The sequence below is a fragment of the Pinus tabuliformis genome, chromosome 7 (genome assembly GCF_031772625.1).
Source record: "Pinus tabuliformis cultivar Carrire ecotype Pingquan chromosome 7, CPIR1, whole genome shotgun sequence".
Taxonomy (NCBI): Eukaryota; Viridiplantae; Streptophyta; class Pinopsida; order Pinales; family Pinaceae; genus Pinus; species Pinus tabuliformis.
The window spans coordinates 2,009,739,361-2,009,755,793 of record NC_142293.1 but is presented as its reverse complement, the minus strand read 5'-3'; the positions used below and the strand labels follow the sequence as shown (position 1 = coordinate 2,009,755,793).

The 16,433-nt window shown below is 40.2% G+C and overlaps 1 protein-coding gene across 2 annotated transcripts in view; it reads left to right on the top strand.

Annotated features, from left to right (window-relative positions):
- The window catches only part of RUXF (small nuclear ribonucleoprotein F), a 115,797-nt gene extending 100,835 nt beyond the window's left edge, over positions 1 to 14,962 (top strand). For both annotated transcript variants that reach the window (XM_089460773.1, XM_089460772.1), the window contains exon 6: positions 14,710 to 14,962. In XM_089460773.1, coding sequence (XP_089316899.1) covers positions 14,710 to 14,767 — 58 coding nt within the window. In that variant the 3' untranslated portion in view covers positions 14,768 to 14,962. The remainder of the gene's footprint in view (positions 1 to 14,709) is intronic.
- Positions 14,963 to 16,433: the final 1,471 nt, after the last annotated feature.

The window sequence follows — 16,433 nt, the reverse complement described above, 5'->3', positions numbered from 1 at the left end:
CTTTGTGTTGTAACCTCTGTGCATGCATGAGACTTATGTTGAACAATTAGGTCAGTTTAGTTTGCAGGTTTACCAGGTAGGCGTAGAGTAGTGAGGTTTGAGTTGTGATGGTTAATCTTTAACCAGTCGCAACCACACTTAACCAAAATTTGGTTTTTTTCCCACCTTTCTATGAAGTGACAATGATTAGCCTCTGTGAGTGCATGAGACTTATGTCGAACTATTAGGTCGGTTTAGTTTGCAGGTTTACCAGGTAGGCATAGATTAGTGAGGTTTGAGTTGTGATGGTTAATATTTAACTAGTCGTAGCCACACTTGACCAAATTTTGGTTTTTTCCCACATTTCTTTTAAGCGACAATGATTGAAACCTTTCAATCAATGTTTATTGTCTACCATCCATTGGGCATCGGGAATGGCATAGAATTTCACTTGGAACGATAAACCCTTTGCTAGCCAATCTGACAAACCATCGAGTGGTCACATTAAGTGAAAGACTTTTTTTGTGTCTTTGTTTCCCTTCTATTGGCCATCAACCATTGAGTTGGCAACAATGCCATTGTCGGTCCTATTTGATAAACATCAGGTGCTTCTATTAGTTTACGAGCTGATTTTCTTTAGTGGCTAGTTTCTAGTTGGCTAAATTTTGTTGGTTCTAATTATTCCAGTTCCAATCACTGTATTTTTCTTTATAATTTCTTTTTGGGTTGAAACCTTGATTTTCTAGATTAATTAATGAAGGAGAATTGTTGTGGGTGTTTATCTATTGTAGTGTGTGATTGATCTCTCTGGTTTTATTTCTGTTGCATATAAATTTTTAGAGTACAAATGAAAATAGGAAGATTGTGCTGTGGGAAAAATCAAACAACAATAGGATGAACAAGTTTGAGATCATAACATTTTACCCAACAAGGATCCAACAGGCTCGTGATGAGCTTTCAATTGTTAGGGAGGCTATGAATGGTTTAGAGATTGTGAAAGTCGGTCCGAAAGGATGTGCTAGGCATTGGGCCACATTTGTTGATGGGATGTTGTCTAGGCAACAACTTCCAACAACTTCCTAATTGGAGCTGATTGTGGGATGATTTTTGTGACAACCTATTTTGCCAAATTCCCTCTTGTAAACAATTGTGAATATTTTTGTAATTATTATCGTGAAATGTAATTGCAATGAACTGACTGAGGGAAAAGGGAAGCAATTTCAGAGCTTTGGGTTGAGGAGGTTGCTTGGGAAATTTGGAGGAAATAACCCATTTAATAAAAATTATGGGGTTGATTGGGTTTAGCTTTTAATGAAGCTGAATGAGAATTTAATGGCTTATGGAAGAAGAGTATGGACTTCTCCAAGTAGGTCGAGCCCATACTTTCTTGGGCAAAGTTTACAAGGAAGAGAATAAGCATTAAAAGGAGGGACTCGTGAGTAGGAGTATGTTGGACTGGTCAAGTAAAGTTGGGAAAATAGGCATTCGAACTAGGAAAAGGGGGAGAGGGGTGGTTTTTGAGGAAGGCAACGAAAGGAAATTATGCAGGAGGTTACAACAAGGAAAAAGGGAAAGGAACAACAACTTGAAAATAAAAGGTAAAGGGCGACGTGGAGGAATTGCTAGCCTCGGAACAACGTTGGTTTCTCTAGCGGGCTTTGCTAGAGGAGGATTTTTGGTTTTAAGCAGGGTAGAGGGTTCAATGGATTCCTCTTGGGTGAAGGTCAGAGGCTCTTTGGGTTCTCGGTTTGGGTGGAGGCCTTGTTCCTTTAGATTCTCGATAAAAGAGTGTCCACAATGTCTACCTATGCTTGGTTTTCAGGTCAACGATTACATAGTGAACTTTGGATTCCTGGTTTTGGGTGTAGTCACTGGAAAATTGTTCCCTGGGTTACAAGGGTGGAGGTGGTGGCATCTTTGGAGTCCTTGGTTTTGCAAGGATGGAGATAGTGATATCTTTGGATTCCTTGGTGTGGTGAGAAGTTCTGGTTATTTCCTCGAAGTACTCCTCAAGCTCTAAATTTGGCTCAGGGGTGGATGATTGAAAGAAAGGTCACAATGCAATCATCCTAAGGTTGGGAGAAGAGTCCTAGTGCCAACCTTAGTTGTCAAGCTTCGTAGGAGAAGTGTTTATTTGAATCTCTGTGCATGTATAAATGTTGCATAAATGTTTGTTGTGTTATTCAAGTGCCTATAATAATATCGAGGACTGCTATTTCTTGCATGAATTCTATGGAGTGGTTTAATTCCTGTGTGATTGTTGTGGAAGGGTGAAATGCTATATTGTTTAATGAGTTTAAATCCAGTCAATTTTCCTAAGCATAAGCAATGGATAAATCTATGTTGTTGAATGAATTCTTGTATTACAACGATTTGTAATAATAGGCCCTGTGCTATGAAATCGCTCGCAGGGAGCATGTATTCTTTTGATGTGTATATCGTGTTGAGTGGGACAGGTGAATCCCATACAAGTTCAGGATAGATGGCCCGGGTTAATTGTTGAGAGAACTCACTAAATCATAGTGTGAAATTTTAAAGAATTCGGCCAAGGGGTCGGGTGTGACCTAGGACATGATTACTTGGTGGTGGGGATGACGAAGCGACTTATTTGGTCAGGAGTTTGACATGGCAGCTGCAGGGCTTGTCACGGTGACGTCGCTGGGAGTTTGTCGTGGCGGCTGCGGGGCTTGTCACTTGTCATGGTTATGTTGCTGGGAGTTTGACGTGGTGGCTATGGGGCTTCCTCACCTCAGAGCACTGGGAGGCTGCATGGTTTAGGGAGGGGCAAAACATTAATTGAGACCCCCTTCTCCCCCTTTCCCTCTTATGTTGTCAATTTGGCTTGGTCGAAGGATTGTCGTTCGATCTTTGACGCGGAACCATGAGTGGAACCACAATTGAGGTAACCCCCTCGTGACGTTAGTGAGGGCGGGGGGGGGGGTGTCCTTGTTTTAATTATCGGTGTGATCTGTTCGTTGGATAAGGACCGTTGATCGGTTGAGGGAGCATGTGTGTGTGTGTGTGTGTGTGTGTGTGTGTGTATATATATATATGGGCCACATTTATATATATAATTGTATTATTGAGTTAAGGGGGTTGAACTTGTAGGGACCTTAGATTGGTGATGTCGCAATGCCACATGTAATGGTGCAATGGCATGGACATGTGGGTGTGGAGGACTGCCACATGTGGTCCACAAGGGTAACACATGGCAAGGGTTAATGGCTCGACTTCAAATGATCATATCTTATGATCCAGACGTCAAATTTTGGAAAAAATTATATAGCCGAAGATCTCTTGATGAGCTGGATGCAATAGCAATGTTTATTTTAAGTCTCAAGGAGTTTGAAAAATGATGAAATTTTAAGACTCCATTTTCATGACATGACTTTGGAGGTTGAGTTAATGATAACAGTGCCTTCTTTTACTCTTAGTAGGTCCTGCAGGGTGGAAGGGGGTGTTACAATTTCATTTAGAAGGAGATTTGGGAGAATTCATTAACCAGAGGACAAAGGAGTGGTGAGGAGAAAGAGGAGCTTGCTCTTGCTGCACAAGCAGAAAAGGGAAAAGGGAAGGCCAAGCAGAATCAGAGTGGAGGTGGACCTTCGTAGGGTAAAAAGGAGAAGGATATGAACAAATTTAAGTGATTTGCATGTCACAAGTTTGGGTATTTTCCTAGTTAGTGTCCAAACATGAAGAAGGGCAAGGGAAAGACAATGACAACCACTGAATAGATGGATGAATTAGCTAAAGAGTTCAAGATGAACTTTGCCTTGGTTTTATGCCTTTTTGGAAATGTCACAAGTGGTGTTTGTTTTGTGGACAATGGAGCATCTCGTTACATGATGAGATCTCAAGACATTTTCGCCAGCATGACCAATGAGCCTAGAGATACACATGTAAATCTCGGTGATAATGCTAAGTATGCAATAGAAGACATTTGTAGCATTGAGTTTCAGATGGACTCAGAAGGTATCATGGAGGTGAATGAAGTTTTGTTTGTATAGGGTTTGGAGAAGAATCTCCTATCAGTTTCGGCCATGGAGGACAAAAGACTAGAGGTTAGCTTCATAGGAGGTGAAGTGGTTGTTGGGTTGAAAGGAGCTGATCCTAGCAGGAGGCGAGTAATTGGGAGAAGGGGGAAAAAGCTCTATTTGTTGAGAGGACAATTGGTTAAGGCTCTTGTACATGAGAGTGATAGCCATAGCGATCTTTGACATGAGGATGGGACACCTACACTACAGGGCTCTTTCTATGTTATCGAAAATGGTTATAGGTTTCTCGGAGATTAGGGTGGAGCAAGAGGGAGTGTGCGCTTGGCAAGCAGGCAAAGGTTGTGTTTCCTCACAGTGAGACCAGGACTAAGGGTGTGTTTGATTTGGTGCATTCAAACATTTGTGGTCCTATGTTATTGCAATCAATCATTGGGCAATTGTACTTTGTGACATTAATAGATGATCTCTTCAGCTGGTTTTAAGAGTTTAAAGCTCTTGTGGAGAATTGGATTGGGAAGATGATTAAGATGTTGAGATTGGATAACGGGTGCGATTATACCGCCAATTAGTTCCATGATTTATTCAGGGCACTAAGGACCAAGAAGGAACTAAAGATACCTTACAACCCTCAATAAAATGGGGTTGATGAGTGGAAAAACAGGGATAATGGAGGCTATGAGGGAATGTTTTATGATCAAGAATTACCTATGTTTTTGTGGGCAGAGGCCTACAATACAACTGTGTATTTGCAGTATAGGAGTCCTTACAGATGAAGAGATGTTCATAGGAGTGAAGCCAGAGGTAAGTCATCTGTGCAACTATGGTAGTCCAATTTATGTTCACACTCCTACGGAGAAAACGACTAAGCTCGAGCCCTTGTTAGGAAGGGGCATATTTGCGGGCTACAGTGAGGTCTCAAAGGCCTACTGAGTCGACATTCTAGGACAAGGAAGAGTTATTGTTAGTCAGTTTGTCAGATTCAATGAGGGCATGACCTTTAGGAGATCTCATGTTAGAGAGCTAGCAAGGGTAGAGGATCAGGAGCAAGAGGCTCCTAAAGTTGAACATGGGCAACCAACAGGGACACAACTTGTAGATTTGTAGGAGGAGTGAACGTTTCTTCAAGCTCTACTAGGAGGAGGTTGAGATTGGCTGAGCAAACCTTGTGAGATGCCGATGAGCGTGTCGAGGCTTCTACCAGCGCTTTCAGGCAAAGTATACCACCAACGAGATTTTTCGGTAATATGGTGTTGTCGAGCAATGTCAGTGAGTTCAAGCCTTCTACTTTTGAGGAGGTTGCAAATGAGGAAGTTTGGAGGGATGCCATTGCGGAGGAGTATAACTCCATCATGAAGAATGATGTATGGGACATTGTTGGGATAGAAGGGAAAGTCTGTGGTCATTTCTCGACGGATTTATAAGAACAAGCATGCGGCTGATGGTAGTGTTGAGAAGTACAAAGTGAGGTTCATGGCGAGAGGGTTCTCCCAGTGGGAGGGAGTGGATTACAAGGTGACATTCACACTTGTTGCCAGACACGCATCCATTAGAGCAATCGTGTCCACTGCTTCAGAGATGGGGTGGAGGATACATTAGATGGATGTGAAGATTTCTTTCCTCAACGAGGTGATTGAGGAGATGTATATTGAGCAACTTAGGGCTTTGAGGTGCATGGGAGAGTCTCATGTATGTAGGTTTAAAAAGGACCTTTATGGGCTGAAGGAGGCTCTACGCGCATGGTATGCCAGGATCGATGGATATCTTATTGGTTTGGGCTTCACCAAGAGTGAGGTAGATCCCAACGTATTTTATGTCCACGTTGAGCGTGAATCACTCATCTTGGTCTTTTATGTTGACGATATCTTTTTGATAGGGTTGGAGAAGCTCATAGGGATGTGCAAGGAGGACCTTGCTTTAGAGTTCGAAATGAAGGACATTGGCTTGATGCACTACTTTTTGGGATTGGAGGTGTGGCAACAACTAGGAGAGATCTTCCTAAGGTAGGGCAAGTGTGTCTTTGATATCTTGAGGAGGTTCAAGATGGAGGATTGTAGGCCTATGTTCATATTAATGATCACCAACTTGAAGAAGTTGAGCACTTCTGAGGGCGAGTTGGTGGACCCCACACTATATGGGAAGTTGACAGGGTCCTTGATGTATTTGGTCAACATGTTTAGATATTTGTTTTGCTGTGAAGTTTGAACACACTTAGCGAGTTCATGGTGGAGTCAAGACAAGTTCGTTGGGCGGTAGCAAAGCATGTGTTGAGATACTTACAAGGTATAATGGACTTTGGGCTCAAATATGTTGGAGTTGGTGGAGTGAAGATGCAAGGGTACATATATTCTGACTGGGTAGGAAGTGTAGTGGATTGAAAATCCACATCATGTGGTTGTTTAAGATTGGGATCAAATATGATCTCGTGGTATAGCAAGAAGCAACAATTAGTGGCACTTTGTTTGGCAGAGGCAAAATGCATGGTAGCAAGTATGGCAAGTTGTGAAGCCAGTGTGGCTTTGCAAGATGCTTGCAGGACTATTTTGATTCACTGTGACAGTTAGAGCTACATTAAGCTCTCTGAGAATCTCGTGTTTCATGATCAGGATTAAATATCACTTTATCAGAGACAAATTTTAGGGAGGAGCTATGAGATTGCTGTAAATTTCCACATAAGAGTAGGTGGCAAATATTCTCACTAAACCTATAGCAAAAGGGATGTTTGTGAAGTATTGAGATACGCTGGGGATAGTGGAGAATCTCTTCCTTGCTAGGAGTGAGTGTTGAAGCTTGTAATAGCTTGGGAAGGTCTTCTGCATAAGCTTAGTTTCTTGGCATGTAGGAGGTGGTTTATTGTCTCTTTAGGTATTTATGTCTTCTTTCCTAAGTCTAACATAGGAAAAGTACAATAATTAAATTCAATTAATTATTGTGGACTATTAAGTCATTTTCTAAGGATAAATAATATAATTATTTAAGTGGCTTAGAAATAATCTCAACATTGATCTCCTAGATCTTTTAGAAGGGAGATTAGGGTTAGGGATTTGGGCTTGGTGAAGATTATAAATTTAAGCCTAAGGGAGACGTGAAGACATAGACAAAGAAGAGAGGTAGCTACAACATTTTTGGGAAAGTGATTTTCTCAGGAAGAAGATAGCGAATTCTTTGGAGCGAGAGGCTCAGTTAGACTTAGGAGAATGAAGGAGAGCACATGGATAAATATTGGAGTGTTTCTAGGAGGCTAATTCGATGGAGATTAGAGGGGCCAAATCGCTGTAGTGAGGAGGAGGTGCAGTTACTTGAGAGGTTGATTTGCAAGGGCCGATTTGTGAGTGCACAAAGGTTGAGCAAAGGCAAGGCGCAAGGGCTGATTTACTGGTGAGAAGTGAGCTGATTTCTCCAAGTCGATTTTATACAATGGCTAGTTTCCAGTTGGTTGAATTTCCTTGGGTTGAATTATTCTAGTGGGGCCGAGTTGTAGGTTCAAGTCACTATATTTTTCTTTGTAAATTATTTGTGGGTTGAAACCTAGATTTTCCAAATTAATTAGTTAAGGATAATTGTTGTGGGTCTTTATCTATTGTAATGTGTGATCAACCTCTCTACCTTCTACCTTCTACCTACTAGACAGGAGTTGAACAAGATCATCGAGGAGTACATCTACAGGCAGTTCGTCCAGGTCACCTGGGTCAATCCTCCGGGAGAGTTGCGCCCAAAGATGGCCTTCTATGCTGAGCACTTCTTGGAGTTGAGAGACAGGCTCATTATTCGACCCGAGTGTATGTTTCACCACTGGATGCATGCTCCTCGCATTCCTCTGGGCCAATTCGGAGTAGGTTCTCATAGACTTCGGGTAGAGACGAACCACCAAATTGATAGACCAGACAAAATCTGCCAGGTATGTCATTTACAAGAATTAGAGACCGAGGTGCACTTCATTTTTGGATTCCCTATCTACTACGAGATCAAAGGAAGGTTCCATTGCTTGTTCAAAGACTCTTAGACCCTCACAAAATTATTCTAGTGGGGCCGAGTTGTAAGTTCAAGTCACTATATTTTTCTTTGTAAATTATTTGTGGGTTGAAACCTAGATTTTCCAAATTAATTAGTTAAGGATAATTGTTGTGGGTCTTTATCTATTGTAATGTGTGATTAGTCTCTCTACCTTCTACCTTCTACCTACTAGACAGGAGTTGAACAATATCATCAGGGAGTACATCTACAGGCAGTTTGTCCAGGTCACCTGGGTCAATCCTCCGGGAGAGTTGCGCCCAAAGATGGCCTTCTATGCTGAGCAATTCTTGGAGTTGAGAGACAGGCTCATTATTCGACCCGAGTGTACGTTTCACCGCTGGATGCATGCTCCTCGCATTCCTCTAGGTCAATTCGGAGTAGGTTCTCATAGACTTCGGGTAGCGACGAACCACCAAATTGATAGACTAGACAAAATTTGCCAGGTATGTCATTTACAGGAATTAGAGACCGAGGTGCACTTCATTTTTGGATGCCCTATCTACTACGAGATCAGAGGAAGCTTCCATTGCTTGTTCAAAGACTCTTAGACCCTCACAAAATTTTTCAGGTATCCCGATTAGAGATGTTTGGTCCTATATATGTAGGAGGCTCTTAGGTTCAAAGCGCATATTCTTTAGCCTCCCATCAAACCAGACCCCATACAGAGGATCATGACATTTTTCAAGGTACTACCTTAAGACAGGGGCACCAAGAGACCGATTGATACTGTTTCATATCCAAACTCTAGATCAGTGAGGATCTGTGGGACCTCACACCTCCACACGAGATCTCAGCAACAAATCCGTCTCAGATCCCTCTGTGTGACAGACTAGGTCCTCCATACCTCAGTAGTGCGCGAACTCCCCCAGACAACGATTTAGTGGACAATCCACACCTCCCATTGGCCCTTCATCGGGCCCACAAACTTTGTGGAGTTTTTTTCAGTGTTCTTCAGTCAGCCTCAGATGTTAGGAGAGATGGGTCTGATCCTCAAACCCATTAGCCCCTAGATCTTCTTCGTCAGGGCATTCCATACATTATATCTTTTATGTTCCTGCATTGTACCTTTTATATTCATGCATTGTATTTTTTATAGGAGATTGTTTGGTTCTCCCGCATTGTATGGACATCATTGTACTCAGCAGTCCCTTTGACCTACTTTGTGGTCATTAGTTAGACATAAATATAATTATCTTATCTAATTTTATTTCCATTGCATATAAATTTCTAGAAGTTGAAATACCAATGATTTTATTTTTCAACAAGTTATAATTTATTTTAATGATACTTTTTTTTTGGAAATTAAATTGTCGTGAGAAAATATATCTGGGCTGGTATTAGGAGATTTAACACCTAGGTCATATCTTGTGTTTTTGTGGTTGGTGAGTGATTGTTCTACTTATAATAATAATTTGCATGGTTATGCAATAAATAGTGATTAACAGATCCATAAATCAAAGAAGAAATAAACCCTCAATGTACATTTTGGATTTCTAATATATTTTAGTAGATTCGTTGTGATGAATTGCCCAATGGAATATCCATGGCAGTTTACAGATCGTGATGCATCAATGAGTAGATTATATTTGAAGAGTTGTTGCAATGAGGGTCTCCCCACTCATCCCTTCAAAAGGGGAAGTGCATTAGCCTTGGCATGATCATTTGGGATTTGGGTATTCTCTTTGGCATATAGGTTTTTGTTGCAAAGTGGAGGTTGATCATGGCTAAATTTGAAGTATGGCTTGATATTTTCTTGAGTTGCCAATCTTTGGCCACATTATAGTTTTGGACATAATCTTAACGTTGAGACATTTTTGTATTTCTTATCTTTCTTTCTTGCGAAATATGCGTATAAAGTCTTGGCAAATGTGCTCTAGTGCTTTCACTAACGTGAGCAGGGAGGGGCAAAGAGGTTTCTCTTAGTGGCAAGGGAAATTTGTACCTTTGGCCGTGCTCAAAGTGGTTTGGGCCTCCCCATTGTAGAAGTCTAATAGGTGGCTGTTGAAGGGAAATGGATGATACAGGTAGTGGAAGGGGATGCTCGTTGTCAAGTTCTAGTGCATTATTGTATTTAGTAGGCTTAGGGGATTGGAGGGATTAAAGGCCTTTTTTAGGGTTTGTGGAATTAGAACACTCGACAATAGAACAGATGTAGCAATCTTGATTCTTAACCATGTTCAATAGCTTTCTAATAAAAACAAGCTATTCTGGAGGTGTTTTGTTGTATGATTCTAATGGGTTTCTTATAGCAAATGGAGATGCATGGGGAAGGTCTTGTTTGGAGCGATTCAAGAAGGTGAAGTGGGAAGTTTATATCCATGAGACATAGGATCTTTTTGGTGATGTTTATAGCTCAGATAGGTACTTTAGCAGAGGGTTAAGTGTCAAAGGTCTGTGGAAATCGCCTAATTGCCTCTTAACCTTATTAATTACTTGATTTATTAAAGTTATTGTTGAGTGGAGTTGTCCTTGATGTCAAAGCCTCAGGAAAAGTGGATTCAACCAGAGGCAGAGAGTCTTAACCTTATTAATTACTTGATTCTTTAAAGTTATTGTTGAGTGGAGTTGTCTTTGATGTCAAAGCCTCAGGAAAAGTGGATTCAACCAGAGGCAGAGAGTCTTAACCTTATTAATTACTTGATTTATTAAAGTTATTGTTGAGTGGAGTTGTCCTTGGTGTCAAAGCCTCAGGAAAAGTGGATTCAACCAGAGAGGATTGTGGCTCATCCACTGAGACGCTGTTTCAGTTGTCAAGTCAAAGACCAAGTGAGATTGGACCACTTACAAAGCAGCCTGATAAATTGAAGAAAGGTTCCATATTTCTGGTTATCTTCATGGAGTTTCTTGGAAAATTGACTAGATAAGTTTCTGGTGATGAGCCCTCCACCAATACAGCTGGCCCAATATTCGTAAACAGCATGTGCTTTATTGACTAAAATTAACCTATATATTGTCAGAAGTGTACAGATTGTTTTAGAGGGGAAGCTTGCCAGAGAATAATCTAGACTCAAAGGTTTATAGATCTGTTAGAAGATCATGACTGCATAGGTAGCAGCGCACTCTCCTGTTCTGCCATCCACTGATGCAATCAAATGAATCTTGAAGCATACAAATTCTGAAGATGTCATAGTAAAATAGAAGCTTATGATATGAACTCATTACAAGTTCCCTCCCAAGGAAATCTCCCTCGCACAGGTTTCATAGTTAATATAGATACACAGGCAGAAAGTTGAAGTCATGTCAAGACAAGTCGATCACAGTTATTGTGTGTCTTTGAAGAGACAAAATATGTCAAAGGCTGTCCAATTCAAGAAAACAACGGCACAAGCTTAAAGATCACTTGAAGCCCTTTTCAATGAGGTATAATATTGCCTCCTAGCTCCTCTCCATTGAGGAGAAATGATTTTTTTAAGACGAAAAATCACCATATTTAAACCCCGTCAATTTGGCTGTCCTATAGGTCAGGTCGGCTCTGTTTAAAGAGCAACAAAGCCTATAAATGAGCCATGTTTTCTCTCATTCGGTCAAGAAAAATCGCAGAGAGAATAACTAATTCGGATCTGTAGTGGAGCAGAGAAAGGTTCATATCTCATGAACCCGAGGACCAAAAATCAAGGTGTATTGTAGCTGTTTTGAAGAACTTGTTTTTTTTCATTGTTTGATGTGGTTTTAGCCCTCAAGCTCGGCCCTCTACCTCGGGAAATTTTGGGTGTCTACCTCAGAATGTTCAGCGTGCATTATCTCAGAATTCGGCCTATATCTGCCTCAGATTTCAGCCCCTTGTGACAGAATTTCGGCCTCTGTGGCAAGGTGCGGAATTTGGATCTGTGGGAGAAGCAGACTCAGCTCTCTGTTGGCACAAATTCGGACCTGTGGAAAGGACCTGAACTCGGCCCCTCCTGTAGACAAGTCTCAGCTTTGTGAAGGACGAAATTAGGCCCCCTCTCTGTGGACATTCAGACCTGTTGAAGAGACTAATGCAATCCTATTGTTTTGGCCCCTCTTGTGGACAATTCGGACTTGAGATCTCAGCCTGATCTGGAGCAGACATTGAGCTAGTTTTGATGAGACTTGGAGGTGTTGCAGTCCTTTGGAGAAGTGTTGAAGAATCTTGAAGTCCCTTTGGAGCAATTTTTGAAGACTTTCGAGAGCTTCCTGTGATGACAATCTGGAGCAGACTTTCAAGACAATATGGAGCAGACTTTGAAGACAGTCTGGAGCAAAGTTTGATGGCTTTTTAGAACAGACCTTGGAGCTTGTGTGAAGCAGACTTGAGCTGACCTCGAAGCAGAATTGGAGCATCCTTCTGGACAGACTTGTAGAAGATCATGGAGAGCATTTTGAAGCAGATCCTGAAAACTTTGTGATGCAGCGTTTGAAGCATGTATTTTGAGCAGTCATTGAAAAGGTTTTGGAACAGCCATTGAAGAGATTTTGGAGTAGCCATTGAAGAGAATTTGGATCAGTCATTGAAGCCATCTTGAAGCAATTCTAGAAGACACCATGAAGCAGTACCTTGATCTATTTGTTGAGTTGTATTTGGAGTGTTTTGGTAGGGTTGGAGCCTAGGACGATTGGTTTCCTCATATAGGCCAGGTTGGAGCCTGGATTTGCTTGAGAGGATTGGCGTCCTCATAGAGACCAGGTTGGAGCCTTAAAGAAGTACGAGATTTTGTTTGTACAGGTTGGAGTCTGTCTTTGTAAAGTAGGATTGGAGTTCTCACTAATTTTAATAATAAATTTATTTTTGTTGTACTTCTTGTGTTCTGGCTTATCTTGTAATTTTATTTTTTAACTGGCATAATATAACAATTGAAAGAAATGCTGATTCAGCCCCCCTCTGAGCGTTTCCAACAGTTATTTCTTTTTGTGAGAAAAGTGAGTTTTATCTAATAAAATGCAACAGTTATTTGCATTAGTGAAATAGATAAATCACACTGTTCATCTCAAGTGAAGTCGAAATTTAATGTCAACCTTTAGTCACTTTGAAGATTAGGGTTGCTGATTTAGTCATAACTCAAACACCGAGCTAAGGGAGAATATACATTATTGAGCATGAGACACAATGAGACAAGTGAGGATCTCAATGATTGAATGGAGGACATTCACTCGAGTTTGCAGCAGCCAAAGGGAGAAAAGGGGCAGCAGCAAGACAGAAATATTTAGCAGGTGATTTTGCAGCAGACTGTGCGGCTGTAATATTGAGGGCTATAGACAAATTTCACAGTTTTGCTGTGTGAGATTTTTCCTCAGTTGCTATTTATTTTGCCTGTTGGGAAGCACTTTTTATGCTGAAGGATTTTATAAATGAAACAACATATTTTATAAAATTCCAGTAGTACATTTTGTTCCGCAAGCTGAAAAATTGAATTAGAACGTCAGGGAAAATTGCTAACAAACAATTTGTTATTGATTAGGGTTAGAAAATTAACACTTCATGAGTTGGATAGTGGATGGTTAAGGACGTGTCATTCCATTTGGGGGTGGTTATTGCTTCAACTTAGATTGTCTGTCAACAGCAGGTTGCACAAAGTTGGTATTACTAATTCAGCATGTGTAATGGGAAGCAGGATGAAACACTTAAACATGTTTTTTGGAAATGTCCATGTGTGAGTGTTTTGGGCAAGGTTTCGGGTTAAGGATGTGTGATTCCATTTGGAAGGCTTGTGCCCCCCTAAACATAAAGTTTGGTAATGGTTATTGCTTTATCATAAATTGGCTGTCAACAGTGGGTTGCACAAAGTCGGCATTACTACTTCAGTGCATGTAGAGTGCAGTAAGGAGGAGATAGTTCAGCATATGTTTTGGAAATGTCCACGTGCTAGAGTATTTTTGACAAGATTTTGGGTTAAATTTCACTCTTTTTGTAACTTCACTATCCTGGAGGGGGCCTCTCCTTGGGACACTTGTGGACAACTGAAATTTGGCCCACTCGCTGTTCACCATGAAGGGTATCCAAAAATATAATCAACTCCTGAAATGCAGAACCTTAATATTGACCTAATTTTCACTGTTGATGCTGAGTTAGTCAAGGTAAACTTGAGAAGTTCATTCTGATCATAAGATATATTCACGAATGTGCTGGAACTCAATTCTGAATCTTCCTGCGGCAAATTCCCTATTAACAGGGACAGAATTAATTTTGTATCATATTTTTGATATAAAATTTGCCGGATCAGTTGGATGATTTGGGTCATTTTGAATCTCAAAATAGACAATTTCCTTCTGGATAATGGTACATACAAGGAATCAAATATGGACCTTGTAATGCAGGTGAACTTCTTTGTGAATCATTAACTCATCATTTACTACTACTGAGTCTTATATTTTAGACTTTTGGCAGAGTCTCAGCCATGACAAATCATGTCCTTTCTTTAGTTTGGTGATAGGCCATAAGCAGTTAGACACCACGGTACCTCCTGCTTTTCCCTGACCTATGAAAGGCACCTTGTTGTCCTTTAATCTAGAAACCCTTTTGACTTGCTCCTTTATGTTATGTATACTTGGTACACATTGGTCTTTGTGTACTTAGAAGTTTCAAATTATCTTTTTGTGCTACCATAAATATTTCCTTTATATTTGTTGTGGATAAATCTTTTGCATTGTGATGGTTACAAGTTCCCTCGATATAATACTTTCTCTTGATGTATATGTTGAATGCACAATATAAATGTATTTGGTATGTAAGTTCTAATCTGCTGCCTCAATCTTGTTTTGAATGTAGGTGCAATAATGTACTATATTTGCGTGGTGTCCCAGAGGATGAAGATATTGAGGAATGAATATGCAAATTTTTGTTAGACAAATTTTTGTATTAAACTTATTCCTAATTGCTTAGGAATGGTCACTCTATTATAGAGTGTGAAATGATAGTGCCAAACTTCAACTTACAGCTTTTATTTCTTGATTTAGTTGTCATAGCTGTAATTTTGGTTATAATTTTCCTCAGTAGAATGTTTTGTGGGAATTTTATTTGAGATAGTACTACTTTCAAGGTTAGAATGCTTAAAAGGTGCTGACTTTCCAAAAGTTTGATTCATTACATTAAGCAACATAGTTTTGGTTCTAGAACACTGAATGATGGTTGTAAAAATCTGTCATTTCATCCTTGGTCTTCAAAAAATAAATCCAAGTCATGCAAGAGAAATCATCAACAAATGTAACATAATACAAACTATCCATCAAAGCGGAGGAAGACATAGGTCCACATACATAGAATGAACTAGATCAAGACTTTCACTTTTGATCCATGCTTACCATTGGGAGAAAGCATCCTTGACATTCTTTCCAAGTGCACATCCCTGATATGCACCTTCATTATCTATCTTGAAGTTTGATGATCCCTGCACTAAAGTTCTTCAAGAGAGAGAAAAGTGTTCCATGGTGCAAAGTGACCAATCCCTTATGCCATAACTTGCACAAATTTGTACCACCATGGACCAAAGTACCATGCTTCACCCAACTGGTGTGTAATCTGTAAAGTCCTCTAACTTGACCCTTGTAGGGGTTTGATCTCTAGTTATGACGTTTTGGAGTATCAAGCTCAAGCACATGTGAAGCTCTATCACAAGAAACAGAAAGGTTTTTTTCAACCAAGAACAAACAACACATAGCTCAAGAACATCACTTAATGGGATTTGGAAGGAAATGGAGGCCAACTTCACACAGGGTAAGTAACATCATCACCCAACTCCATAGACAAATCTCCTCCTTGCTCCTAAACCTTGTTGAAGAGACTATTGTCACAAGTCATGTCTCAATTCTGCACTGCCCATATACCATGAAGATAAACAAGAGACCAAGGAAGGCGGTCTAAAGTTGGGGTGATTCTTCAGCTGCTCCTATATGTAATGAACAAAGGAATTTTCGCCCTAGGTTTTCTGCGGATAACTAGGGTTTACAATAAAATTTTCCTTTCTGTTCAATTTACTAATCATTCCCACTTCCAGTAAACATTATGTCAATAAAACAAAACAATGTTTTAAATCAATAATGCACAATAATAATATAATTCAAATTCAATTGTTTGGTAAACCCAACCAGTTCCAGCGCAAATATAAACAGTTAGTCCCTGATTCAACTAGATAACTATTCACTGATTATCTGAGCCATATTATTTGGTTCTAACCAAAATTGACGCCATTACAATCTACAGATTGTTACTACAAAATTCTAACACCCTAGCGTGCCTCAGGATTGTGCCTCCGCTTTCTGTCCAAATCACTGTAACAGTTCAATTCTGTTGAGATCAGGATTCTCACACTTCCTCGGGACATTTTTCTATCTCATTACAGGCTCGTACTTAGTTTCCTGGCTTTGAATGTGGAGTAATGCAGTAGTAGCAAATATTTGTATGCATCTGGATATTCGTTCAATTCACAATTCCAAGGATCATGCTTTGCTCTAGTGTAAATAATTCGGACCCTGCCTCAGAAAATAAACCACTTG